At 49.1% G+C, this 26,063-nt stretch overlaps 1 protein-coding gene across 1 annotated transcript; it reads left to right on the top strand.

The window, feature by feature from the left end:
• The first annotated feature begins 2,748 nt into the window (after positions 1–2,748).
• Positions 2,749–26,063, top strand: LOC103708986 (ras-related protein Rab7). Its single transcript, XM_008794120.4, has 7 exons — positions 2,749–3,014; positions 3,147–3,173; positions 3,299–3,398; positions 24,215–24,361; positions 24,449–24,529; positions 24,651–24,796; positions 25,713–26,063. The coding sequence occupies exons 1-7, from the start codon at positions 2,962–2,964 to the stop codon at positions 25,780–25,782; spliced, it is 624 nt and encodes a 207-aa protein (XP_008792342.1). The 5' UTR covers positions 2,749–2,961; the 3' UTR covers positions 25,783–26,063.

Genomic DNA, 26,063 nt, shown 5'->3' with positions numbered 1-26,063 from the left:
GTGAAAATATAAAGCTTTCGAGAAGCATCAAAAGCAAAGTGGGACCACTGTACTCTTCTTTTATTCCCATGAATGCTACGTTGGCATCTCTGTAGAGAACATGTTTCCAGCGTTGCTGATTGGAAGCATACGTGAGCATTGTTGAAGATCCAGACCGCGTATATAAACCCAAAATCTGTCACCCATGATTGGACAAAAAACTTCAGTTATTGAATTTTGACGATAGTTTAATGTTTGATCAAAACCAAGTCCGACAATGAAAAATTTTGTCAAGAAGCGCATGCTGCCTTCCATTTATTAAATTATTACCTGCTACGTGTGATTTATGTGTGTTGATTTAATCACGGATTTAGAACTATGGTTAAATATATATGTCTGTTCTGTTTTTACGAGCTGCAATTAGTTTTTTAAATAAATTTTAATTTGAAAAACATATCTTTTCTGTTTCCCACCACTGTAAAGGATTTTTTAAATGTATCCTTTTTCTACTACATCGAGTTAGCCCTAACGAAGTCTTGACTAGGCTTTGGAGAATGGCACTTTTAAATCAAGATCATGCTTCTTGTGAATACGGTGCTCCAGCTAGTAAATGTGGTCGGAATCCTTCCTTATCAAGCAGTGGAGACACATTCAGGGTATGTTGAATTTTAGAATGGGAATGAGAATGTATCTTCAATTTTAGGTGTTTGGTTAGGAGGAATTTTATTTCCATTCTAATTTCAAAGAAAAATAAAAATTGCCCTAATTTCCGAAAACGAACTATTTCCTAATATTCAAATTTCATTCCTAAACTAAAGGTATCGAGGAATATGGACATTCCGATTTCTATTTTAATTTATTCTGATTCCGATCGTGAACCAAGCAGATCCTACGTAGAAACAATTGAACTGAAGAAAGACAACCAAGGCTTCAGTAGTGGACCACAGAACTTCATCAAGGATTTATTTTGTAGTCCTTTTCGTCAATGTTCTTTTTTCTTTTGGTTTATATTGGCTGCATGTTGTCCAAGGCAGCTCTGAGTTGTCCAGGCACCAGGAGAAGCGGGACATGGGGTGCATATGATTGACGAGGCATGTAGACGTTTTCAACTTAGCTTAATTCTCATTTTTTATGCGGCTCTAATTCTTGGTCCCCACTTTCCAATAGGGATGTATACCGATATATGCATTATTCATGAAAAGGATTTTTGATGTCGCCAAATGCTTCACATTTGTGCAAATAAAGTCTTGTCTAGATGATTAAACTGAACTTAGACATGCTGGAATTAGGAAGTGTATTTAAACCTCAATTATATTCTTTTATTTATTTTTTAATCAGGCAAGAATCATCTAGAGTGCAGAAAAGCGGTTTCCTGCCTTGTTCATTCCCAAGTATAGGCAAATCATTGCAACATTCAAAGATGCTCTTTCTATTCAATGATGATGCTCATAATCGTTATAACTGTGAACATATCAACGGAAAATTTTTACGTAAGCCAGAACTAAGAGATGGACTAACTAGCCTGTTGAACAAATTCACATTATTTGTTTCGGAACTTTCTCCTCTGATGTACCAAAAAAAAAAAAATCACATTGTAAAGACGATCTTATGAAATAAGAAAAGAAAATGAGAAAAACATGCATTACTCATGCTTACACTTGCATAATTTTTGCCATTAAATGATGCTACATGCAAGAGAAAGCTGTCATCCCATCATCCCATAACCCAACCGATATTTGATAGAATCCTCAGCTAATATCTCAAAGACCATATCCTGTTGCATGCTTCGAGCTGCCTTCATCAATTTCTTTCTAAAAGTTTATCTCACATAAGCTGTTATTACCATCATGATCAAATAAATCAAGAGAAGAGTAAAAGTAGAGCGTACAACCACAGAACTAAAAAGGCCAGACAAACAAGGGAATCCGAGGCCACTTTGTCTCTGGTTTCTACTCTACAGCTAATACCGCCTGGCTTGACCAAACTTCCGTTTTCTCGGGAAATGCCGTTAGTCTCTCTCATCCAATGCGGAATGCAGACAGCCTTTCTCTCTCTGTGTCCGACTAAGGTAGTAGTTTAATACCTGCACGTAGGTTTAAGTGAATTCCAGCTACAAAGACCTTTTTCTAGAGCTTGGATTGATTTAAGTTGACCAAAGTCTTACAAATCAAACTACATTTGGAAACTCCTTTTATAGTAAATTTTTTTCTAGTGATCGAAAGACACTGCATGCACAACCATGTTAGTATACGCCATCATTTGCGGAAATGTTACAGCAATTGGTAGAGCAAAATAAAGACATAATTAACACTACTTTAACATAATAAAAAAAATATAATTATGATTCTTATTTACAGATAAATGAGCATGAGATTTATTTTACCAAAAAGTATAATATAATTGCAAGCGCCGCAGTTAAATTCACATGTAACCTTAGTTACATATATTTTCCAACTAAGTTATTCAAACACTATCTAAGTTGCTTAGCACGTTGGAACCTTTGAGAAGCTTTAAAGATCCTAAGAGGGTAGTTTTTTTTTGTGTAGACTATTTTATCCCTTGGCTCTGTTGACAATGCTTATGCTATATGAACTGCATACAAAATAAATAAATAAATAAATAAATAAATAAAGCCCCAAAGACCCGGCTTTACCCACGAATTGATCAATGCCGTGTTCAAGATAGATAGCCTTTGGCTAAGACCCCACCTCTGTCCTCGAGGAGGTAATTTTGACTGAAAAATGGTGGTAGTTTGGGGGACCGAAATATACGACCATTCGGTCTGACAGTTTCGTTCTTTGTTTCCATCTAATATATTCTTTTGATTCCAAATTTCCATCTAATTTACGGCGCGGCGATCTCGCGAATTCGTATCGGGCAATATTCCAAGGCTTTTTATCGTGTGGTGGGAGTTGAAACCCTAGATCGCGAAGGGCTCCACGGCCGGATCCGTCTTCGGCGATTCCGAAAACCCTAATCTCCATGGCATCCCGCAGGAGAATGCTTCTCAAAGTCATCATCCTCGGTGATAGCGGGTTAGTGTTCATTTCTTTCTTCCTATTCGATTGTATCTTCGATGCTAAATCTCGAACTCTATGGCTTCTTTTCTTTGTCTGCTAAAAATCATTTCTTGATTCATGATTCTGGTTTCTTGTAATCGTCGATAGGGTTGGAAAGACGTCTCTGATGAATCAGTATCCTTGAACCGCCATGAAGTTTGCTACCTTAATTAATTTGAAAATTCTTTTATTTGGTTTATGTACGGAGGCTATCTTTAGTTTTAGATATGTCGGGTCTGACCTTTAACGATGGCAATTAGATATGTGAACAAAAAGTTCAGTAACCAGTATAAAGCGACAATTGGAGCTGATTTCTTGACCAAAGAAGTCCAGTTTGAGGATAGGCTCTTCACATTACAGGTAACTCTTGATCTCTGAAGACTTTTTTTTTTGTTTCAGGTAACAATATTCATTCACTTCAGATATGGTCGTGGTGTTAGTTAAAGGTTGGTTCAGGATATTTAAACCGGAACTTATGTTGCATCTCTGGATTTTTTAGCATAAATCACTTTTAGATGTGTGGAAGGGTTATCCTCATAAATTAGGGGGATGCGTTATAGTGGTGCTTTAGATGTTGCTCTATTGATGTGATCGGGATATTGGATATTTCTATACAAAAAGCAACCCACATATCTTGGAACAATTTCGGTGCTGCTGATTCAGTTCTGGAGAATCATAAATTATCACCTGGCTTAGCAATACAGTTTAGATACTTTATGAGTCTGTTGTGATTCTTGTACTTTTGATTGGATCCATAGCTTATCACATTTGATGACATCAGCAAGCAATACTTGCAGTGTCATCACAGCTTAAGAAAGAGTATACCATTCATTAAGCTTATAGAAATGCACATATTTTGTAGCATCTAAGTTGCCATAGAAATTAGGTTAGGACTTTATTGGTGGTCAAAATGTTTTGCCTGTTGGCTTCCAAAGTTTATATATATCCATTTGAGCCCAAATTCTGTGCCTTTACTAATTTATTAGTGTTATGGGGGAATTGAGCCGCCATGCCCCACGTGATCGGCACGCGTATCCAGGAAAGCTACAGCTGCCCTATGATCCAGCACTCCGACTCCGAGTCGGACCTCCTCGGCTCCGCAGCCCGACCCCGGGTCGGCTGCCCTATGATCCAGCACTCCGACCCCGAGTCGGACCTCCTCGGCTTCGCAGCCCGACCCCGGGTCGGCTGCCCTATGATCCAGCACTCCGACCCCGAGTCGGACCTCCTCGGCTTCGCAGCCCGACCCCGGGTCGGCTGCCCTATGATCCAGCATTCCGACCCCGAGTCGGAGATCTTTTGATAACGACAGGCTATTCTCCAGAGGCACGCCGCGGCCTCCTGCTCCACTACTCCCTGCAACGGCTGTACCCGATGCTGCCCACGATCTCCTGTATCAACCGTACAAAGCGGAGCTCCACTACGCCCTGCCATGACCGTACCCAGCGCTGCTCCACGACGCCCCGTAACGGCCATGTCAGTGGCCATTCTATCGTGCCCCACGACGACAAACCCCCCTGAGAGACCTCCCAGCCAGGTATATATGCGGCTGGGGGGAGAAGGGGGGGGTAAGCAATACCTCCCAGAGCACTCTCTCCCACTTGTGATTATCATCTCTCCTCCTCCAATCTCCTCTGACTTGACCGTCGGAGGGCCATCACCACCCTGGTGGTGGTGCAAGGCTTGTTTGCAGGTTCCTTGGCGGGAGGTGGAGCGCAACCAGCACCAACCAAGACAACTCAGGCGGAACCCCGTTCACACCGTCGTGTCAATCGTTCTCGGTTTGGACCACCAGCAACAGTTGGCGCTAGAAGGAGGGCCGAATCTCAGAACGATCGTAATGGCACGGCGAGGTGGTCGCGGAGCTTCCAATGCTTCCGGTCGCGGAGCCTCTCGCGCCTCTGGCCGGGAGGCTGCTGCGTCCCCAACACACTCTCAGCAGCATTCCACCGCTTCTCCTCCCATTCAGACGGTCGAACCTGCTCAGTTCGACCAGCTAGCCCAGCAGGTTCGCACCCTCGCGGAGGCAGTGCAGAATCTGCAGGGTGTGATCTCTCGGGTGCCGCAGCGGGCTCAGGAGCCGCTGCTCCCCGAGCACTCGCCTCTTCCTCACAACCCGCGCTCCTTCCTCTCCCATGGAGAGGAGCGCCGGCGCGGGGAGGATTCTCGAGTGCGGTCCATTCTGCCAGGACCTTCTCATCGGAGCTGCGCGGGGTACGAGAGGCGGACCCGGGCGCGTTCTCAGACACCCCAGTCCTCGAGGGGCCCGCACTCCAGTCGGTCCCCCTCGCGCCGCTCCTTGTCTCCCACCCACCGGTCGCGCTCCCTGGACCGGCGGGTGGACGATCTCCACAGACAGCTCCAGGTCCTGAAGGGCCACTCCAAAGATCCCTTCGCCGACTTGGAAATCTCCTCCCAGCCGGCGCTTGCCTCAAGGATCCTGCGAACCCTAAACCCGTCGGGGTTCAAAATGCCGGCGATCGAACCCTACGACGGGGCGGCGGACCCACGGGACCACGTGGAGAGTTTCAGGACTCTTATGCTCCTCCATGGAGCATCGGATCCTCTCCTCTGCAAGGCCTTCCCGGCGACCCTCCGCGGCCCGGCAAGGGCGTGGTTCGCCGGCCTGGAGGCTAATTCCATCCAGTCCTTCCACCAGTTCACCCGTCTCTTCATCAGCCATTTCGCCGTCAGTAGCCGGCGAAGACTGGTCTCCGACTCCCTCTTCGATGTCCGGCAGAACGAGGGAGAGAGCCTGCGGGATTATCTCACCCGCTTCAACAAGGCAACACTGGAGGTCCGGAATTTGAGCCAGGAGGTGGCTCTCTCAGCCCTGAAGCGAGGCTTCCGGAAGGGCAGACTCACCTTCTCCCTGGACAAACGCCTGCCGCGGAGCTTCCCGGAGCTGTTGTCTCGGGCAAACCAGTATGCAGACGCCGAGGAGGCAGCCTCCCACCGGAACAAGGAGGCCGCCGAGACTCCTCTAAAGCCCGGGAAGAAAAGGCGAAAAGAGGCACCCCAGAGGAGGAGCCCGACGCCTCAACGCCGGCGCAGAAGCCCGTCACCAGCAAGGAACCACGGCGCCACACGCCCTCGTTCTCCGCACCGACGCTTCAACCGGTACACCCCACTCCTGGCCCCCCGGGCCCAGATCCTCATGGAGGTCAAGGGGCGGGAGGACCTCCCGGTCCCGAGGCAGATGAAGAAGATCCTTGGGAGGAAGCCTTCTCGGGCGTACTGTGAGTACCACCGAGACCACGGCCACGATACCGAAGACTGCTTCCAGCTTCGGGACGAGATCGAGGCTCTCATTCGCCGAGGGCGTCTCGGTCGATATGTAAACGACCGACGTCCCCCCGCAGACCCGCGTCCAGCCGACCCGGCCCCTCAGGAGCCTCGGGAGCAGAATCGACCCGTTGCGGGAGTGATCCACACCATCACTGGGGGCTGCTCTCGGCCCGTGAGGAATGCAGGGGGCTCGGCGGAAGTATCAGGAGTGGCCGTCGCGAAGAGGCAGCGGGTCGGAAATGTAATCACTTTTTGTGATGAAGATGTAAAGGGGGTTCAGACTCCCCACGATGACGCCATGGTGATCTCTCTCACTATGGCGGACTACGATGTAAGGCGTGTTCTTGTGGATAGTGGAAGCTCAGCTGATATTTTGTATTACGAGGCCTTCCAAAAGATGGGCTTTTCCCGACAATTGTTGCACAAAACATCCACCCCCCTCATAGGATTCACTGGAGACGCTATCTCGGCCGAAGGTGTCATCGAGCTGCCTGTGACTGCGGGCATTGCACCCGCAGAAGCCACGGTGCGGCTCGGGTTCTTGGTCGTCCGTGTCCCCTCGGCCTACAACGCTATCCTCGGACGACCCGGACTGAACGCCCTTCGCGCGGTGGTTTCTACCTACCATTTGCTCATGCGGTTCCCCACAGCGGCCGGGATTGGAGAGGTCCGAGGTGACCAGCCGACCGCACGGCAGTGTTTCCTAGCAACTCTCAAAGGGAAGAAGCCCATGGAGGCCCTAAGCGTCGAGTCACTTGACGCCAGAGACGAAGTGGCCTTGCGGCACGGGGAGCCGGCCGAGGGCGTAATCGAAGTTCCCCTCGAAGAAGGCCGCCCGGACCGCACGGTCCGGGTCGGTGCCAACCTCGACTTGGAAGCTCGGCTCCGGTTAGTGGAATTCCTCCGAGCCAATGCAGATGTGTTTGCCTGGTCGGCGGCCGATGTACCTGGGATCGACCCGGAGGTCGTTTCTCACGCCCTCAACGTCGACCCGACCCACCGACCAGTAAAGCAAAAGAAGAGACACTGTGCCCCGGATCGGATCCGGGTGGTCGACCAGGAGGTAGACAAACTCTTGGAGGCAGGTTTCATAAGAGAGGTGAGCTACCCCGAGTGGCTGGCAAACGTCGTACTTGTCCGGAAGGCGAGCGGGAAGTGGAGGATGTGCGTCGACTACACCGACCTGAACAAGGCGTGCCCCAAGGATAGCTTCCCGCTTCCACGGATAGACCAACTGGTCGACGCGACTTCCGGATATCAGCTACTGTCTTTTATGGACGCCTTCTCCGGCTACAACCAAATAATGATGGCTCCACAGGACGAGGAGAAAACTGCCTTCATAACAGACCGGGGGCTGTACTGTTACAAGGTAATGCCCTTCGGTCTGAAGAACGCTGGCGCCACTTACCAGCGCCTCGTCAATAAAATCTTCAAGGAGCAGATCGGCCGGAATATGGAGGTGTACGTGGACGATATGCTGGTAAAAAGCCGCCATGCAGACCAGCACATTGCAGATCTGGAGGAGACTTTCACCACCTTGCGAAAGTTTCGCATGAAGCTAAACCCAGCGAAGTGCGCTTTTGGTGCTTCGGCCGGGAGGTTCCTCGGTTTCATTGTCAACCAGCGCGGGATCGAGGCCAACCCGGACAAGATCAAAGCCATCCAAGATATGTCCCCTCCGACCAAAGTGAAGGAGGTTCAGGAGCTCGCTGGAAGGGTCGCCGCGCTCGGACGATTTGTGGCAAAGTCGGCCGAACGCTGCCAACCATTCTTCAAGGTGTTGAAGCGCCCAAAAGACTTCCTCTGGACGGCCGAATGTCATGCGGCGTTCGACCAGCTCAAGGAGTACATGGCGTCTCCTCCCCTGCTGTCCAAGCCGCAAGAGGGGGAGATGCTCTACCTTTACCTGGCGGTCTCCCCAACCGCAGTCAGCGCAGTACTGGTTCGGGAAGAGGCAAGACTTCAGAAGCCTGTATACTACATCAGCCGAGTCCTCCGGGATGCCGAGACGCGGTACACGAAGGCTGAGAAGATCGCCTTCGCGCTGCTGACTGCGACCAGGAGGCTTCGCCCCTATTTCCAGGCTCATTCTGTCACCCTTTTGACCGATCAACCACTGCGGCAGATTCTCAGCAATCCAGAGAATGCGGGACGGCTGGTGAAGTGGGCAGTAGAACTTGGTGAGTTCGACATCCGCTACCAGCCCCGACCAGCCATCAAGGCCCAGGTGCTCGCGGACTTTCTCGCTGAGTGCACTGTGCAGGAGGCGGAACCTAAGCCGCCGGAGACACCCAGCCTCGATCTCCCGATCTGGACGCTCCACATTGACGGGTCGTCGAACCCTGAAGGTGGAGGGGCTGGGCTGGTCCTCACCAATCCCGATGGAGTGATAGCCGAGTATGCCTTGAGGTTCGGATTTCCAGTGACCAACAATGAGGCGGAGTACGAGGCCCTAGTCGCGGGACTCAAACTCGCCAAGGAGCTCGGCATCCGGCGTCTGAAAGTCTTCACCGACTCCCAGCTGGTGGTCGGGCAGGTTCGAGGGGAGTTCGAGGCGCGGAGCCCGACCATGCAGAGCTACGTCCGGAAGGTGCAAACGCTCATTCCCGACCTCGGCAGTGTTGACATTCAGCAGGTCCCGAGGAGCGAAAATGCCAGGGCCGACAGGTTGTCCCGCCTAGTGGACGCAGACGCGCACAACTTGTCGAGGGCAATCTACCTGGAGACCCTGGATGCCCCGAGCATTGACGGGGCTGGAGCGGTGATGGCAATTGATCCGGAGCCGTCTTGGATGGACCCGCTCGTCGCCTACCTCGCCGAAGGAATCCTCCCTGAAGACGAAGATCAGGCCCGGCGGCTTGTAAAGAAGTCCGCCCACTACGTACTTTATGAAGGGAGGCTGTATCGGACCTCGTTTACCGCCCCCCTCTTAAGGTGCCTCCGCCCCGCGGAAGCGGCCTACGCCCTCGGCGAAGTCCACGAAGGCATCTGCGGATCGCACTTGGGGGCTAGGTCCTTGGCGCATAAGATCATGAGGCAAGGCTACTATTGGCCGACCTTGTTGGAGGACTCGAAGGACCACGTGCGGAAATGCGACGCCTGCCAGCGCCACGCCAACGTCCAGAGAGTCCCCTCTGTCCCCTTGGCGCCAATCACCGCGCCCTGGCCCTTCGCACAGTGGGGAATGGATATCCTCGGACCATTCCCCGTCGCTTCGGCCCAGCGGAAATTTTTGATTGTCGCCATCGACTACTTCACCAAGTGGGTGGAGGCAGAGCCACTGGCCACCATCACGGAGGCACAAGTCCGGAAGTTCGTGAAGAAGAACATCATTGTCCGATTTGGAGTACCTCGGGTCCTCATCTCGGATAACGGTCGACAGTTTGATAACAAGCACTTCCGGGACTTCTGCGAGGAATTCGGGATCGAGCATCGGTTCACATCCGTGTCGCATCCCCAAACCAACGGCGAGGCCGAGGTCACAAATCGGACAATCCTCCAAGGTATCAAAGCGCGGATCGGCCGGACGGGGCAAGCTTGGGTCGAGGAACTCGAGAATGTCCTTTGGGCGTATCGGACCACACAACGGACTCCTACTGGAGAGACGCCTTTCAGCCTAACCTATGGCACGGAAGCCGTTGCCCCCGTGGAGCTCGGACTCCCCTCGCCTCGGGTGGCCGCGCACCGACCCGAGGCCAATTCAGAGCAACTCCGAGGGAACTTGGATCTCTTGGAAGAGGCAAGGGAAATGGCTCAGGTACGGATGGCAATGTATCAGCAGAGGGTGGCCCGATATTACAACTCCAAAGTCCGACCGAAGCTTTTCAGAATTGGAGATCTGGTGCTGAGGCGAGCTAAGGCATCTCAACCTACGGAAGGTGGGAAGCTAGCGCCAAATTGGGAAGGCCCGTATAAAGTTCGTTGGGTAAACCGACCTGGCTCCTACCAGTTGGAAGCCCTAGATGGCCGAGAAATTCCAAGGGGCTGGAATTCCGCTAACCTGCGGATGTATTACCAGTAGAACAACAAGGCCAGAAAGACAATTTAAAAAGGTGCAATACTTTTCATTTCAATAATTTCTGGTTACAGTGGCGTGCTCGTGTGATTACAAGGAATTCCCAGAGGGGAATTAGGGAGTAAAGAAAGTAAAGAAGAGGTGGGGACCCAAACCCTCAACCCAGGGCGGCTGCAGTCCCACCAGAAGTGGGTGCTTCTAACCGGAGGCGCCATCCAGCACCTCACCAAAAAGAGGAGGAGCCGCCGCAGAAGAAGCTCCCGCTGCCCCCAGGGGAACGCCGCCTCCAAAGGATATTCCCATCTTCCCCAGTGGTAGGGAAGAGAAGGGATTCGAGGGGGAAGAGTATATGGAGGCGCGGTCCCGGATTGAGCGTCCGGCGCAGAGCTCAACCGGAAGGCTGAACTTCAAGGAGGGGAGATGTGATCCCGGATGAAACGCCTAGAGCGGAGTTCCGCCGGGGAGACCCTCCTTGTTGATCCCAGATGAAACGGCTAGTTGGCTGAAGTTGTAAGGGGAGCGCCTCCCCTTTCCTTCGACAGGAGTCTCTCAGTCATATGCCAAGGAGGAGGTCCGCGATCCATGGCAACCTGCAGCTCCGGCTTGGCAAATTCCATCGTACCTGCACCTGTATTTATAGCCAAGCTGCGGCCCCCTGGTAGTTCCGATACGGGAGGCTCCAATAAATGCAGGCGCACTGAATCCGGAGCCGTTCCGGCTCCCGAGGCGTATCTCCCCGCGATTTCCTAAGCGTCATTCTCCTTAAATCGCATTCTTTGTGCAGGACGATCCGGGTGACGTATACCCCTAGGTCCACGTGTCTCCGCTCGCGCCCAGGCCGCATCCTCCTCGAAGAACCCGCGTATCGCGGCCGCTCAACTAACACTCCTCACCAGCAGCAACTGGCGATCCGATTTCCCAGGTAACGCATTAATTAGCGTTTAATACCCTTCTCGTGTTCCCCCCAGGCAACGCTTGGAGGAGAGGAGAAACACGGTCGCGGCTGGGCACAGAGAAACCCCGATGGGCGGCGAGCGACAAGTGGCCGACCAACGAGTGGAATGTCCCGAGGCTCGGCCCTCGGATGCCTGGCTAACCCGATGATCATCCCGGGAGCAGACTAGCCGGAAGCCCCGACCGGTCGCCTCGGCTTGCGCCAGCCTTGGCCGACCAACGAGCGGAATTTCCCTGAGGCTTGACAACCCTCAGATGCCTGGCTAACCCGATGATCATCCCGGGAGCAGACTAGCCGGAAGCCCCGACCGGTCGCCTCGGCTTGCGCCAGCCTAGGCCGACCAACGAGTGGAATTTCCCTGAGGCTTGACAACCCTCAGATGCCTGGCTAACCCGATGATCATCCCGGGAGCAGACTAGCCGGAAGCCCCGACCGGTCGCCTCGGCTTGCGCCAGCCTAGGCCGACCAACGAGTGGAATCTCCCGAGGCTCGGCCCTCGGATGCCTGGCTAACCCGATGATCATCCCGGGAGCAGACTAGCCGGAAGCCCCGACCGGTCGCCTCGGCTTGCGCCAGCCTAGGCCGACCAACGAGTGGAATCTCCCGAGGCTCGGCCCTCGGATGCCTGGCTAACCCGATGATCATCCCGGGAGCAGACTAGCCGGAAGCCCCGACCGGTCGCCTCGGCTTGCGCCAGCCTAGGCCGACCAACGAGTGGAATCTCCCGAGGCTCGGCCCTCGGATGCCTGGCTAACCCGATGATCATCCCGGGAGCAGACTAGCCGGAAGCCCCGACCGGTCGCCTCGGCTTGCGCCAGCCTTGGCCGACCAACGAGCGGAATTTCCCTGAGGCTTGACAACCCTCAGATGCCTGGCTAACCCGATGATCATCCCGGGAGCAGACTAGCCGGAAGCCCCGACCGGTCGCCTCGGCTTGCGCCAGCCTAGGCCGACCAACGAGTGGAATCTCCCGAGGCTCGGCCCTCGGATGCCTGGCTAACCCGATGATCATCCCGGGAGCAGACTAGCCGGAAGCCCCGACCGGTCGCCTCGGCTTGCGCCAGCCTTGGCCGACCAACGAGCGGAATTTCCCTGAGGCTTGACAACCCTCGGATGCCTGGCTAACCCGATGATCATCCCGGGAGCAGACTAGCCGGAAGCCCCGACCGGTCGCCTCGGCTTGCGCCAGCCTTGGCCGACCAACGAGCGGAATTTCCCTGAGGCTTGACAACCCTCAGATGCCTGGCTAACCCGATGATCATCCCGGGAGCAGACTAGCCGGAAGCCCCGACCGGTCGCCTCGGCTTGCGCCAGCCTTGGCCGACCAACGAGCGGAATTTTCCTGAGGCTTGACAACCCTCAGATGCCTGGCTAACCCGATGATCATCCCGGGAGCAGACTAGCCGGAAGCCCCGACCGGTCGCCTCGGCTTGCGCCAGCCTAGGCCGACCAACGAGTGGAATCTCCCGAGGCTCGGCCCTCGGATGCCTGGCTAACCCGATGATCATCCCGGGAGCAGACTAGCCGGAAGCCCCGACCGGTCGCCTCGGCTTGCGCCAGCCTTGGCCGACCAACGAGCGGAATTTCCTTGAGGCTTGACAACCCTCAGATGCCTGGCTAACCCGATGATCATCCCGGGAGCAGACTAGCCGGAAGCCCCGACCGGTCGCTTCGGCTTGCGCCAGCCTTGGCCGACCAGCGAGCGGAAGAATTTCCTGAGGCCTAACCCTCGGATGCCTGGCTTAGCGCCGGAAGAATTTCCTGAGGACTAACCCTCGGATGCCTGGCCTAGCGCCGGAAGAGTTGCCTGAGGCCTAACCCTCGGATGCCTGGCTCAGCGCCGGAAGAGTTTCCTGAGGCCTAACCCTCGGATGCCTGGCTTAGCGCCGGAAGAATTTCCTGAGGCCTAACCCTCGGATGCCTGGCTTAGCGCCGGAAGAGTTTCCTGAGGCCTAACCCTCGGATGCCTGGCCTAGCGCCGGAAGAGTTTCCTGAGGCCTAACCCTCGGATGCCTGGCTCAGCGCCGGAAGAGTTTCCTGAGGCCTAACCCTCGGATGCCTGGCTTAGCGCCGGAAGAATTTCCTGAGGCCTAATCCTCGGATGCCTGGCTTAGCGCCGGAAGAATTTCCTGAGGCCTAACCCTCGGATGCCTGGCTTAGCGCCGGAAGAGTTTCCTGAGGTTTAACCCTCGGATGCCTGGCCTAGCGCCGGAAGAACTTCGGGAATCAAAAGTCAGCAAGAAGCAACCAAGAGCTAAAAAAAAAAAAAAAAAAAAAAAAAGAGGACGAGGGCGAGATGAAGAAATATTCAACGTGCATTAATTTTCAGGGCCGAGGCCCATACAATTGGGCAAAACGCCGACATACAAAAATAAAAAAGACAATGAAAGGTACAAGAGGTCAGCTTGGAGGAACTCCCGGGTCGGGAACGCCGGGCTCGTCCGCGGGAGGTAGGGAAGCAGCAGGAGAACCAGCAGGCGATGGCGCCGGAGAGGAGTCCAGGAGGGAGATCTCGCTCAGGTCAACTTCGGGATACTTAGCCGACACCCTTGCCAGGCCCTCCTCGAAGCCCAAGGTGAAGGCTTCGGCCCCCGCGTCCGACGCGTCATGGACAAACTCGTCAGACTGGCGATAGGTCCGCACTGCCTCCGACATATCATGGGCGAACTCGGCGGACTGGCGATAAGCCTCTACCGCCTGACGCCCGATTTCCGCCCTCTTCTCGGCCAGCTCCGCCTCAGCTCGCTCCATAATCTGAGCCTTGGCCTCCAAGACCTTCGCCACAATCCGGCCTTCGGCCTCAGAGGAGACCCTCAGCAGATCAGCCTGAGCCTCTTTATGCTTCGCCTCGGTAGCAACCCGAGCGGCCTCGGCTTCCTTCAGGCGCGAACGGAGCTCTTGGACGTCCGTGCATGACTTCTCCAGGGCCGACTCCAGTTCGCCTAGTTTGGCTTCAAAAGAGCGGATTCGGTCGCAGGCGTTGTCGGCAGACCGCTGGGCCTTCTCCCACCGCTCTCGATAGTCCGCGATCTTCCGGGACTGCTTTTCAGACCGTTTCTCCGCCTTCTTGACCCTGCTTTCGAGGCCCGAGGCGGCTTTGAGTTGCTCCCGAGCCTCTGACAGTTGCTCCTCCAGGGCGGCGAAGCCGAGTGCCCGCTCTTCGGCCTCCCGGAGCCTCGCCTCGAGGTCCCCGGTCGTCCTGCCTGCCGCAGCCCGGCCTCCCTCTTCCATTGCTTTCAGCCGGTCCTCGGCCTTCGCCAAAAGCCCCGCCTGTTCCTTGTAGCACTCCTCCAGACGGATCATGTACTGGGCGAGCTAAGAAATAGGAAAAATAAGGGAGTCAGGCGGAGAACAACAGAGCCAATAAATGGTGAAAGACGGCCAGAAGAACACTCACCGACATGAGACAGACGCAGCTGGCGGCCCCAACGTCAGAGACATCCAACTCCCGGACCCGCCGACGGTCCTTCTCCAGCAACACTGTTTCGATGAGATTTCGGGCGCCATCGGTAGTGAAGGCAGACCCCGATTTCTCCCCGGAGCCGGATGGTGGTTCTGCAGCCTTACCCTTATCCATCGCCTGGGGAAGAGTCCGGCTGATCGCGCTCGGGGCGGGGGTCGCCCCAGGAATTGATAGGGTCCCGCTCGGCCGGGGCCTCGGCGCGTCCCTCCTCGAGTCATCAGGAGCCGACCGAGTCGAAGGCCGGGTCGGGGACCGATCACGTCCGACCCGTCCGTCTTGAGCAGGCTCAGGTGGCACCTCCGGAGTAGCGGCAACCTTACCACCGGAGGGCTGATACAGCGTCAGCTGCCGGTCGGTGTCCACGACATCTCCCTGACCGGTGGGCCCGGACTCGTCGGTCGGCATCGGAGGTATCTCCTTACGGGACTTCTTCGCCGGTGGGGCCCCGCTCGGAAGAGCTCGTTTCCTCCTCCGGACTGCTTCCAGCAGGGGCGCCCTACCAACAGCCTTCGACTTCACCGACCGCATGACGTCGTCGACCTCTGCAAGAAGGACGGGATGGTCAGGGACTGAGAAACCGAAAGGAAGAAGGAACGAAAGAGAAGAAAAGAGCTAAAGAAACGATGGCGGACTCACGGTCGGTGGGGACCGAGCTCAAACCGACGTTCACCAAGGTATCCTCAGAAATAAGGCGGCCCACCGGGGGAAGCTGGCCCTCGGCGACCAACCCCTTCAAGGCGGCGACGCCCTCGGATTCCTCCCTCGACAACTTCGACAGGCCAATTGGGGACTTCACCGGCGTCCCCCAGACTGCCCTGATTTCCCAGGAGGGGTCTGCATCAACGAAAAAGAAGCGCTCCTTCCAGTGGTGAATGGAGGTAGGACCCTCCTTGACAAGGCCGCACCCTCGCCGCGCTGCGAAGCACCACCACCCTTTGTCCTGGGGGTGGCCGCTCAGGCCGTAGAGCTCCCAGAAAACGTTCAAGGTGGCGGGAATCGCATGCAAGCGACAGAGAACCTGGAAGACCGTCAGAGCACGCCACGAGTTCGGCACCAGTTGCGTCGGTGCCATTCCTAAACCCCGGAGCACCTGTAAGACTAGGTCTGAAGGGGGAAAGCGGAACCCGGCCTGGAGGATGCCCTCATTGATGGCGATCTTCCCTCGAGGAGGATGAGACATCCTCTCCTCAGGCCCTGGGAGCGTGACATTGCAGGCCTCGGGAAGGTGGTACCGAGCCACAAATCCGTCTAAGTCCTCGGCGACCAGTTTTGACTTGATGCTATCTGCTCCCACTTCGCCCATCCCTAATGGCCAATCTACGGTCAGGACGGGGTCAAGAAGGAGGGAAAGGCCGGAACGACTGGGGTGCACTAGTACAAAAAGAAAAAGTATGAAGAGCTCAAAGTAGAAGAGTGGGAAACTCACTTGAAGAGGAGGAAGAACGGCTCCGAGAGCGTCAAAGGAAAAGCAAGCGAACGTTTCGGCGGCAACAATGGTAGCGCAAAGGAGAAACTCGAAAATGTCCGTAAAGAAGAAGACGGACGGGGGAGGGCCCCCGATTAAATAGGCGAAAGGGCAAGTGACACCTCGATGACGCCAGAAGACGCCTGGCCGCCGAAGGGTCGCTCGCACCCCAAAGGCGAATCGACACCATTAAGGAAGGATGTCCGCCGAAATCCTCAGGTTGCCAGGTCAGCAGCAACCGCCATACGCCATAAAGAAGGCGGGAAGCTTGAAGCGCGCGCGCCTCTCCGAAGGATGGCGGCAATCTCGAAACATCACTCCCTTCACCTGTTCCCCTTCTGGTTCCAGGCTCGGAAGTGGGGGGCTACTGTTATGGGGGAATTGAGCCGCCATGCCCCACGTGATCGGCACGCGTATCCAGGAAAGCTACAGCTGCCCTATGATCCAGCACTCCGACTCCGAGTCGGACCTCCTCGGCTCCGCAGCCCGACCCCGGGTCGGCTGCCCTATGATCCAGCACTCCGACCCCGAGTCGGACCTCCTCGGCTTCGCAGCCCGACCCCGGGTCGGCTGCCCTATGATCCAGCACTCCGACCCCGAGTCGGACCTCCTCGGCTTCGCAGCCCGACCCCGGGTCGGCTGCCCTATGATCCAGCATTCCGACCCCGAGTCGGAGATCTTTTGATAACGACAGGCTATTCTCCAGAGCATTCCGTCGTGTCAATCGTTCTCGGTTTGGACCACCAGCAACAATTAGTCAAGAATGTATGATGCGAATCTCCTTTGAAAATTGATTTCCTTCATTATGTCAAGTTGATATTTGTTTTGTGAATCTGTTTATGATACTTGTTATTTCTAGTACGAAGGGGTCTTGTCAATGAAAACGTCCAATTTTAGATGGATTCTGGTATATGTTTTAACTAGAAAGCTCTTATTTGCTATCATTGTAATTTAGTATGAAACCAAAAGCCAGTTTACCGTGATTATGCAAACATTTATCTACCCCTGGTAATTGTTGGAGAAGAATTTTGGGCTTAGTTACCAACCTGAGTATTATGGCCGGAGGATGTCAAGTTGGTTCCTACCTGGCCTCCTTGACAGCTTGGTGCCTCCCTCGGGAATTATGCAGGCAGTGCAAGTCATTAAGGAATTTAATGATATGCACCACAGGAAAGGAAAACATTGGTGCAAGAGCAGAAAGAAAGAGAAGGCTTTACTGTAATTTTGTTATCTTGTGGTCCTTTAGGTTTCTTAATGTTCAAAGATGTTGATTGCTATTTCAGGCGGTACTAGATGGATGGAGGAACCTAAGTTGCTTGGATATTTACCCTAAGCAAAGAATGCTAATGAGATTTATTTAGATATGAATTTTAATTTTACACCTCTAGCATTTCTGTCCATGGTTTTCTTATAACTCAATCTTCTTTTTCTTTGTTGATTACTGGAACTTCTTTAAGCCTGACATTCACGTTGGAATATAATGTTGGTATATCCAATATCTCTATAATTAGAAAACTTTTTGTATCTGGTTGGAACATCTGAAACACTAGTGATTCATTTATAAGGGGTAGAAAACCATAAATGGAAGAAGAAAAAAACAAGAAGAGGAAGAAGTGGAGAACATGGGGAATCAAAGGCACATCAGTTAGATCATAATTTTTGAAGCATTAATGTACAATAACGTTTGCTATGCCGATACCGGGCCTCATACTGGTTGCCCGGCGGCATAGGTCGGTACGACCCCGCGCTATGCCATGTCGGCCCTATAAGCCAATCATTTGATGGGTTTCTCTTTGTAATCCTCCAAATCATGTACTTTGACACTCGATATATATCAATAAAGGCATTGTGTTTCATCATTTGTTGCTTATCTATTTTATTATTGGATGATGAACCCCATAAATTAGGACATTGGTTTTAGGGTTATGATGAGATCATACCAGTGAGACCTAAAATCCTAAAATCCTAATTTAGAATATTCCCAGTCAAATTGGTATATTGAGTCGGGGATCAATATTACCGGAAAGACTGGCACATCTTATGTATGCTCAATGTAGAGGGTGATTGATCTCACAATCACTTGTGTGAGACACTAATACAAAGATGTGGGTGCTCATTAGAGGAATGAGTTCACTGAAATGACCAGCCATGAGAACATCTTATGGATTCTTACTTAATTATCAAAAGATGGTTCTCATAGTGGGAGTTGTGCAAGTGATCCTTAGACCTGAGATCACCATGGTACCTTGTGCACTTGAAGCTATGTTTTGGTTTACCCTCATTCACGACATTGCGTTGTGTACGGGGTATTCTGGATATGGTGGATTTTGTACGAAGGTTGTGAGTAGGTCAACAAGGAATCAGTCACTTCTAGTAAGAGAAGGTAACATCCTACTTACTCTAATCTTATGATGATTCAAGAAGCCTTTGATCAAAGCAAAATGAATATTAGAAAGAGTTTCTAATGTTTCATTGTTTGAATTATCATATAAAAGATTGAGAGAGACATGAATAAGTGATTGAGTTTAATATTGATCCATACTCGAGCACTTATTCAGGATGTAGTATGACTGAGGGATTGAATTGCACAGTAACTTTCCACTGAAGGGTATGTTTGGATTTGTCCAATACATTCCTCATCTTCCGGGTAGACATGATACGTTGCTAGACGTCAATCATGTCTTGTGGGTTGATCGGATCAAAGAGTTTGATTAGATCAAAGCATCAGAAAGGTTCTGATTGCTAAGTCAGGTTTAGCACTAAATTGAACCTAAATTGGATTAGAGGTATTCTAATCAGGTTAGGTCAACTTGCACCTGCACCTACTGCTGGCTAAGATAAGGAACCCAATGGGTCACACACAAGGAAATTGATCAAGGGTCTAATTGGATTAGATCATGTTTGCAAGATGAACATGCTAGCACGTGTTGCAAACCCTAGCTCCTGATTCAAATTAAATTCGAATATGATTCTTAGATTAGGTTGATCTAATATGATTAGATCATGACCTAATATGGGTTAGCCAAGAGTTGAAACCCATTTGGCTTTAATTAGACCTGATTTGATTAGGTTTAATGTTTTCTTTAAGTTGGTTAAACCCAATTGGATTGGGTTTGATAGGGCCTTCACTTCTGGACCATTGGATCGCTTCCTGGATGAAGGATCTGGTCCACTGGTTGGCGCCTTCATCTGGACCATTGGATGGCTTCCTGGATGAAGGATCTGGTCCACTGGTTAGCGCCTGAATCTGGACCACTGGATGGCTCTCTGGATGAAAGATCTGGACCGTTGCTCAGCGCCTGAATCTGGACCACTGGATGGCTCTCTGGATGAAAGATCTGGACCGTTGCTCAGCGCCTGAATCTGGACCATCGGTGATGGCATCTTGCTTCTGGACCATTGGATGGCACCCTGGATGATGATGCCCTGATCTGGACCATTAGATGGCGCCTAGATCTGGACCATTGGCTTTGGTTCACTGCATTTGGGCCCTTGGATCATCAGGATTTAAGAGGGAGATGTGAGAAAGAAGTTGATACACCCTTCTCCTTAGCACCCCATCATGATGGGATGCATCTCTTGGCACATGCCTCATCATGATGAGGTGTGTGGATGGGATGCATCCCTTTATGATGCATCCCTCCATCTCTTATAAATAAGGAGGTGCCTTGGGGTTCTAAAGATCATCCAAGAAAAAGCCTCTCCTTCTCTCTCCCTTATCCCTTCTTTCTTACAAGCCTCTCTCTTTTGTCCTAACCCAAGACAAGAGGGTCTTCTTTAGGACAAAAAGGCTAGTGAATGTTTTAGAGGTAGAAAGGAAGAAGGAAGTGAAGGAAAATCAGCCAATTAAATCCTTTGGAAGGATTGAACAATTAGAATCAAGTTTTGGTGGAGCTAGAGTCTTGAACTCATTCCTGTGTGGATCAACATCGGAGGGTGAACATTTGGGCACCTTAGGACATCTTCAGATATATTGGATATAGCGTGATAGGTATTCTTCTATACCAAGATTATATTTTCTACATTATTTGGTTATACTATTAAGGCGATCTTGGCTTATTAGGGTTTCATATAATGGGTTTTATAAGAAAATTTTATAATCCCGTATCTTCCGCTGCGCCCTAGGGCACTGGGAAACCCTAACAGGTACGACCCCGCGCTATGCCATGTCGGCCCAATATCGACATAGTAGAAGCGAGGGAGAGGGAGAACGGGAGAGAGGACGGCCTCTCTTTTTCTTCCTCTCCCTCTTCCTCCCTTCCCCACTCTCTCTCTCTCTCTCTCTCTCTCTCTCTCTCTCTCTTTTTCTCTTTTTCCTTCTCCTTCTCTCTCTCTGGCAACAGGGTCTTGGTTTAAATGATGGAACCATATTGGTTCGCTGCTAGTACGGCTCGGGATGCCCTGAACTGGGCGGTTCGGGACGGTTCCGCCGACCGTGATGTACAAGGCTTGTTTCTAGATGCATGACTAGTTTGTTGTTATTGGAGAGTTGCTTTATATGCATGTGCATGTATTCGCACGCTTGCATATATCAGTATATGCATGTAAGTATCTAAAATGCAGTTGGATAAATGATTAATTTTTGAATGAGTTCAATTTTTTCAGCATCTGATCTTAGGAATTTTTACAGTAGATCAAATCCATGAATTTATGGTTTATGAGTTCCTAGATTTATTTTTCAAACAAACAAATAATAAGAGAAAAGAAACAAGGAAGAATGAAAAATATCTTCATTTCTTCATAAACTGTCTGAACATCTGGTGAATATCTCCACTTAGTAAAGTATGAATTCTTTTTAAGAATTTCTGTGTAAGAAAGTAGAGAAGGTTGTATCAATTGGACAGTTATGACTAAAAGAATTTGGAAAAATAATAGAGGAGAGAACCAGAGATGCTTGATCTTCTTAATTTTGAAATATGATTTATCTCACTAAATGTGGGTGAAACTGTTTGTTAAAAACTCACTCTCTCAGGCTTCTTCTCATTATTGAGTGGACCACCACAGCCATAATACATCTTCATATATTGATCGACTAATATCTAAAGTAGAGAAAGTGGATTCTTACATTTTACTTGATAATCCAATTCCTCATGGCTTTTCTTTTTCTTTGCCTTAATCATCCTTACAAACCATATAACTGTCACTCACTTATATTTTGTCCGTCTTTCAAGTTTCCCACCGCTTTGGAGGTGAAGTTTTAGTATCTTTTAAATTTTCGATGAATGAGTGGCAAGTTTTTCTGGTAAGTAAAGGATAAGATATAAATGTTGTTGGATTGGTAGGCATTTTGTCCATCCATGGAAGCTTTTTGCTAGAAGATTGAAGGACACTTGGATGGTTGTCAAGTGGTTCCAGAGCAGTTCCAGAACTTCTATTAGTAGAATAATTATTAGAAAATGGTCATTAGATGCAAGTATTATATGGGGAGGATTAAGTTCGCAGTTAATTCAACTTTTGGATGTTTTTGAATATATGGAAGGATGCAATGAGGAATAGAAGAATCCTTGCATTGAGTTTGCATTTCAAGGTGGGTACTAGATACCTTATTTTAACTAGACTGGTGAAAAGGCATGCATCTTTTGCCTTTATTTTCCACAGTTTGTTATTTGATTCTTCCAGTCCTGAAAGTCTGACTCAGGTGTGAAGGATGTTTAAGAGTTGTAGTGCCCTATTTTAAGAATTTTCCTTTTTGAGGTACTAAAAGAGGTTGTTCAACTATTGCACAAGCTTTCTTTTGTCAAGATATCTTTAGGACAATGGTTCTATTAAATTTTGGAAATCAAAAACCTAGAATCTCTCTTCTCTCTAATAGATACTAACGGGTTATGTTCAGGGACTTAAGTGTAACAGGAAAAAAGAGGTACAAAATTTTTAAAGTTCCAGAAAAGATGGAAATCTCTAGCTAAGTGGTAATTTTTAGGGGAGTCTCAACAATTAATCTTGCTAAAAAGGAATAAATGTGGCAAAAAGAAGCATTCCCTTTGTTCGGTGACCTACTTTTCATTGTCAGCATTGGTTAGGTTTGCAACCAACCCGACCTGACCAGAGTCAGAGCAAGTAATAGGCTGCTTGGGCTTAGGCTCATTTTATGGAAGACTTGTTCGGGCTTGACTCAAGCTCGAGCTGAGCTTAAAGGAAACTGTTCAGGCTCAGTTTGGATAAGGCTTGGGCCAAGCTTCTTAATAAGTAGCTGGAATTGTTTGCAGCCCCAACATTGGTGGAAATTACTAACAAAGAAAATGGGAGGATCTTTTAAAGGTATTACCTAGAGGGAAAGCATCTTTTTAATATTTTTTTCCTTTCACTCTTATATTTCTAGAACGGCAAATGAGGCTGTTATGATCTTGTGGCCGTTTCTTTTGGCTTAAAGTTTGTAACAGTCCTTTCTTGCTTTTTTGCCTTTCCCTACTCTGGATATTCGTTTCTTTTTTGTACCATTCTCATGCTAGTGAATTTTTTCTTATTTTTGTTCCATTATATTGATTCCTTCGATTGCTTTTTCAGAACATTTTTCTTTGTAAGTGCTTAGCCTGATTAAGCATGAAACTATTTTGATATATTGGGTAGTAAATCTGTCAAAGAAAAAACAAATCATTTTAAAGAAAGGCTTATATGAAAAGACTAGAGAGTTATAGCTAATAGTGTATTAAGGTCTTAGTTACATCAGACGTCAGATTTATCATTGCATACTCCCCTTTAGAGTCAGTTGCTGGGTTGCTTTGGTTACCTGAAGTGGTAGTTATTTGTGGAGAAATGGATTTGAACAACAAACAATAAATAGTCACTGAAGAAATGAGGTTGTAGATTGCTTTACTTTATGTCAGTCAAAAGATTGGAATACATTTCTAATATTTTTCCTTTTCCTGGGTCGTTATTCTTGACCAGGGTTGTCAAATGAAGAAGCTGTTCATGAGCAGCTTGTGTTTGGCCGAGTTTTCTGCTTAAAATTGGTTTCCTCAATTACCAAATATGCTAATCACATAATAGGACAATGAATTCACAAAAAAAAAAGCCAAATATTGGCAGGCCTATCTTGCTTGTGCTGAGTTCATTATAGCTCGAATTACAGATACCTAATACATTTTGTAAGTAATATAAGATAAAATTTAGTGGCTGAATCTGGGAGAGACTTAAGTGGTCCAAACCACATTCTCTTCATTCTCAAACTCTCCATAGTGGTGCCGTCTTATAGTCCTTTTCTCTCAAAGAGTCCAACCTTCACCATTACCTCCTCCTCCTGGCAATCATCTATTCAATTTCAATCTCCAGCCTTGATTACATGTCCTCAGCTTTGCCTTGTTCCTCTTTATCTTCATGATTGTGCCTTCATTGTTGATTATCTTCTTCTCTTATCTGTTCGTTAACATTAGTGGCCTCCTTTTGCCTGACCTCATAGGCCTTGAATGTTCTTACATTAGGTTGGGGTTTTCTAGTTGCAAGATTGGGGAGTGAGGTAGGAGATGGGTAACTTGCAGGGGAAACCCTAGACGAGTCAAACCTAAGCTAGCCAGGCCCGAGATGGGAATAAAGTGAGTGAACTTCAACCTGGTTCTTCTCAGCTCATTTGGAAATCAGAACAGAGCTTGAGCTGGCCTCAGCTTACTTGCATTCAGCTTATTTAAACCCCTGTTCTTCACATTGGTTTCCCAAATCTGATGTGGTGTTGCTTGTACAAATCAGTTAGTGGATGGGACTGTCTTAAAATGTTTCTTGAAGAAAGTGTTTCTCGGCCAGCAATTCAGTATTCTGGTGGTGATTGAAAGAATACATGTATGTTATTAGCGGATTTTGCTTTTATCGATCCAATCTTGTCCATATTCCAATCAAGACGTGCACTCCTTTTCTTATCATTGAGCTTTACATGTCATACTATCAAATTATTTACCATATTTGTTTCTTGGTATTTTGTTTTATGCTCAGTGGTTTGAGAAAGCAGAATATCTTCCTATTGATTTTTGGTGACTGTATACACTGGTATATCTATTGCCAGATTTGGGACACAGCAGGACAGGAAAGGTTTCAAAGTCTTGGTGTGGCATTCTACCGTGGTGCAGATTGCTGTGTTCTTGTGTATGATGTCAATGTCATGAAATCATTTGATAACCTGAACAATTGGCGAGAAGAATTTCTTATTCAGGTGATAAATCCTTCCTAATTCTGAACCAAGCTTTTGCACAAGTTAAGAACTTGCAACTGAAGTTCTAGTTTTGTGGTTTAATTTTAGGCTAGCCCATCCGACCCTGAAAACTTCCCATTTGTAGTGCTGGGAAATAAGATAGATGTGGATGGTGGCAACAGCAGAGTGGTAATATGATCTGTCTTTTCTTTGTTTATCCAAGATTACCGGGAAGCACATGTTTCTGTTGCTTTGTCTCTTTCTGCAGGTGACATATTTATCTGGCAATTTCCTTCGTTTTGTGGTTTAGGTCTCAGAGAAGAAGGCAAGAGCATGGTGTGCTTCAAAGGGGAACATTCCCTACTTTGAAACATCTGCTAAAGAAGGATTCAATGTGGAAGCTGCTTTTCAGTGTATAGCCAAGAATGCCCTCAAGAATGAACCAGAAGAAGAAATGTGGGTCCTAAAGCTTTACTGCTAACAAATAAATTTCTATATGATAATTTCTTTGAACATTGAGATAGTTTTATTTTAACAGAAAGAAAAAATCAATGAAATATATTGAGGAGGTTAGTAGTCGACCATATTAATAGTTATTGGCATAAAGGGAAAAAGTGTGTTTTGGTGTTTGGTAGGGTTACTTTGGGGGTCTTCGTATGTCCCTTTTTTCTGAAGGCTAGCATCCTAGGACCTCTAACCAAGTCACTGGAATTGCTTCCTCGTGTGTGCTGGTCATTTAGTTGGAAGGGCGGTACCCTGCAATTCCGCTCATATATGGAATTTTTTATCAATTTAATGGTGATTTATGGTTATCCCAGTTTTGTAAGCATTGCTAGTTTCCGACCTTTCTGATCTTTATTTTCTCCCACCATTCTAACACTGCTTTGATATCCAGTTAGAGAGGCAATGCATTGGCATGCTATCCTCGTAGCTGTCTTTTATACCATTTGAGGAGTTTCCAGATGCTCCTGTTTATTGTTTTACACTATACAAACCAAAATATAGACTTAACATTAAATATTTATAGACACATATATGTATGAATGCGTGTGTGTATGTATGTATACATATTATTTTTGTATATATGTGTATATCTGTGTGTGTTTGTCTGTATTGAAGTAATTATATATATATGTATATTCGTACAGCAGTAATTATATATATTGAAAAAGTTAAAGGAACCAGAAAACTATATGTGCACTTCTGCGGCTATGGCCAATGGTTGAGAAATGGTTTGCTAAGACATTTCATCAGCTGGTCGCTTAATTGTCTTTACTCAATAAACCTCCTTTCATTGTTTTTGCATTGTTTTTTTTTTCTCTGTGTCTTTTTGTTTAAAGATCAAACTGACGCTGTCTTTCTATTGATGAAGATACCTTCCGGACACTATTGACATGGCTGGGGGCAGTCGGCAACAAAGATCATCAGGTTGTGAATGCTAGACGAAGACAGGCAGCTTTAGTTTTCTCCCCCATTTGTTATGCAGCTGCAATAAATACTGGAAAGTTTATTTACTGCACTTTGTATTTTATATCATGTGCCAAAGACAAGAAATTTGGTGCTAGCTGTTCTGTGGAGGTTTTCCTTTTTTTTTCGGATGTTGCATTCCAACCGTGTAAAAGATTTGCTTGTCCTTGGATAATGACTCGAAACTTTGTGGTCTATCTTGTTTTCACTGTATAGTTGGTCCGGATATTTTGGGAATTCGAAGATGATTCTTTCA

Source organism: Phoenix dactylifera, chromosome 11 (genome assembly GCF_009389715.1).
Source record: "Phoenix dactylifera cultivar Barhee BC4 chromosome 11, palm_55x_up_171113_PBpolish2nd_filt_p, whole genome shotgun sequence".
NCBI classification, from domain to species: Eukaryota; Viridiplantae; Streptophyta; class Magnoliopsida; order Arecales; family Arecaceae; genus Phoenix; species Phoenix dactylifera.
The sequence above is the reverse complement of the archived record's forward strand: the minus strand, read 5'-3'. Positions and strand labels throughout refer to the sequence as shown.